This window comes from Propithecus coquereli, unplaced genomic scaffold, assembly GCF_000956105.1.
Source record: "Propithecus coquereli isolate 6110/MARCELLA unplaced genomic scaffold, Pcoq_1.0 Scaffold351, whole genome shotgun sequence".
NCBI lineage: Eukaryota > Metazoa > Chordata > Mammalia > Primates > Indriidae > Propithecus > Propithecus coquereli.
Genome location: NW_012149186.1, coordinates 2,013,228 through 2,014,952, shown reverse-complemented (window position 1 = coordinate 2,014,952; position 1,725 = coordinate 2,013,228). Strand labels below are relative to the sequence as shown.

At 33.4% G+C, this 1,725-nt stretch overlaps 1 protein-coding gene across 1 annotated transcript in view; it reads left to right on the top strand.

The window, feature by feature from the left end:
* The window catches only part of BMPR1A (bone morphogenetic protein receptor, type IA), a 125,849-nt gene that overhangs the window by 102,807 nt on the left and 21,317 nt on the right, over positions 1-1,725 (top strand). Inside the window, exons 6-7 of the mRNA XM_012651255.1 lie at positions 170-266; positions 433-529. Of these exons, the coding sequence (XP_012506709.1) occupies positions 170-266; positions 433-529 (194 nt within the window). The remainder of the gene's footprint in view (positions 1-169; positions 267-432; positions 530-1,725) is intronic.

Below are 1,725 nucleotides of genomic sequence, written 5' to 3'. Positions count from 1 at the left end.
CAACACTGTGTCAGCACAAATTTTAATTTTTCAATAATCTTTTACATATAAAATTTGCAGGTTGTTTTCACTCACTGAATTAGAAATCGTACTTTATGAATACTAAAGAAGTTCATTATGAATTTAATATATCAAACCATTTCTAATTTTAACATTACTTTTCTTCTAGGATTCACCAAAAGCCCAGCTACGCCGGACAATAGAATGTTGTCGGACAAATTTATGTAACCAGTATTTGCAACCTACACTGCCCCCTGTCGTTATAGGTAGGTTAGCCAAGAAAAGTCTGAGCATGATACTCAGCAAAATATTTTCGCTGCTTTTAACAATAACCAAGCTACCTAGAATTTAACACTACAAATTATTTTCCACGTTTAATAAGATGCGACAAAAAGATACTATGTTTACTTCATTGTTTACTTCCATTGTCAGGTCCATTTGATGGCAGCATTCGATGGCTGGTTTTGCTCATTTCTATGGCTGTCTGCATAATTGCTATGATCATCTTCTCCAGCTGCTTTTGTTACAAGTAAGATATTTATTTTGATCCAAAACATTTTGTTGAATGCTATATACCAACAGTTTTTAAAGCTGATTGTACAAATCATTAACTTACGTATTCTCTGATTATATATCTTCTTCATGTAACTAGATTATAGTTATCTGAAGGAAAAGAGGACCTTACTACCAATTAGTTAATTGGACACAATTTTATACTTCTTGTATGTTCATGAATACTTGTGATTTTCTTATTGGAATTCTTATTTCTTAATGGAATTCTTATGTATGAACTTTTAAACCTGTCCCAAGAAACCAGCTATATTATAGTTTTTTTAGTAATTTTGGGCTTCTGAATTATTTGTATTTAGTCATGATTTCAGAAGACAATTGCCAAAAAATAAATAGTAATAAGAGGAGGCAGCCCCTAGTGTATATGAACTTCAATAATGAAACATTATCATACTGGCAGAATATAGGGAGATGAGTGAAACAGTTTAGTAAACCCATAAATAGACCCAAGTACATAAAGAAATTTAGTGTATGATAAAGGAAACATTTCAGATCACTGAGGAAAAGATGGATTATTCAATAAATGGATTTGGGACTAGGCAGCTATATGGGGGAAAAAATGAAATTGGATCAATTCCCTACAGTGAAATAAATTTTAGTCAGATTGGAACTATATATATGTGATTAAAATACTAGAACTAACCATGGGAGAATTTTGAAAAATAATCTCAGATTTCGAAAGACCTTTCTGAGTCTGACACAATACTTAGAAGCAAACCCCACTGCCCTGCCCACCACCAAATTACACTAAAATAAAAAAAGATTAATAGCATCAACTGCATAAAAGTAAAACTTTACTATGGAGCAGAAACCACCACAAGCTGTCAGAAGTCAGACTACAATTGAAAAATATTGGCACCTCATGTTAAAAAGGGATGATTTCTCAAATATAAAATTTCTATGAATCAAAGAGGAAACAAGTCTAAGCAATTCAATGGGAAAATAGGACAAAAAGATGAACATATGATTTATGCTCTTAAAAGAAAAATAAAAGAATACTCAAGAATATTTATAATATGAAAAGTATAAATTAAAATCACACTGAGGGCCGGGCGTGGTGGCTCACGCCTGTAATCCTAGCACTCTGGGAGGCCGAGGTGGGTGGCTTGCTCAAGGTCAGGAGTTCGAGACCAGCCTGAGCAAGAGCGAGACCCC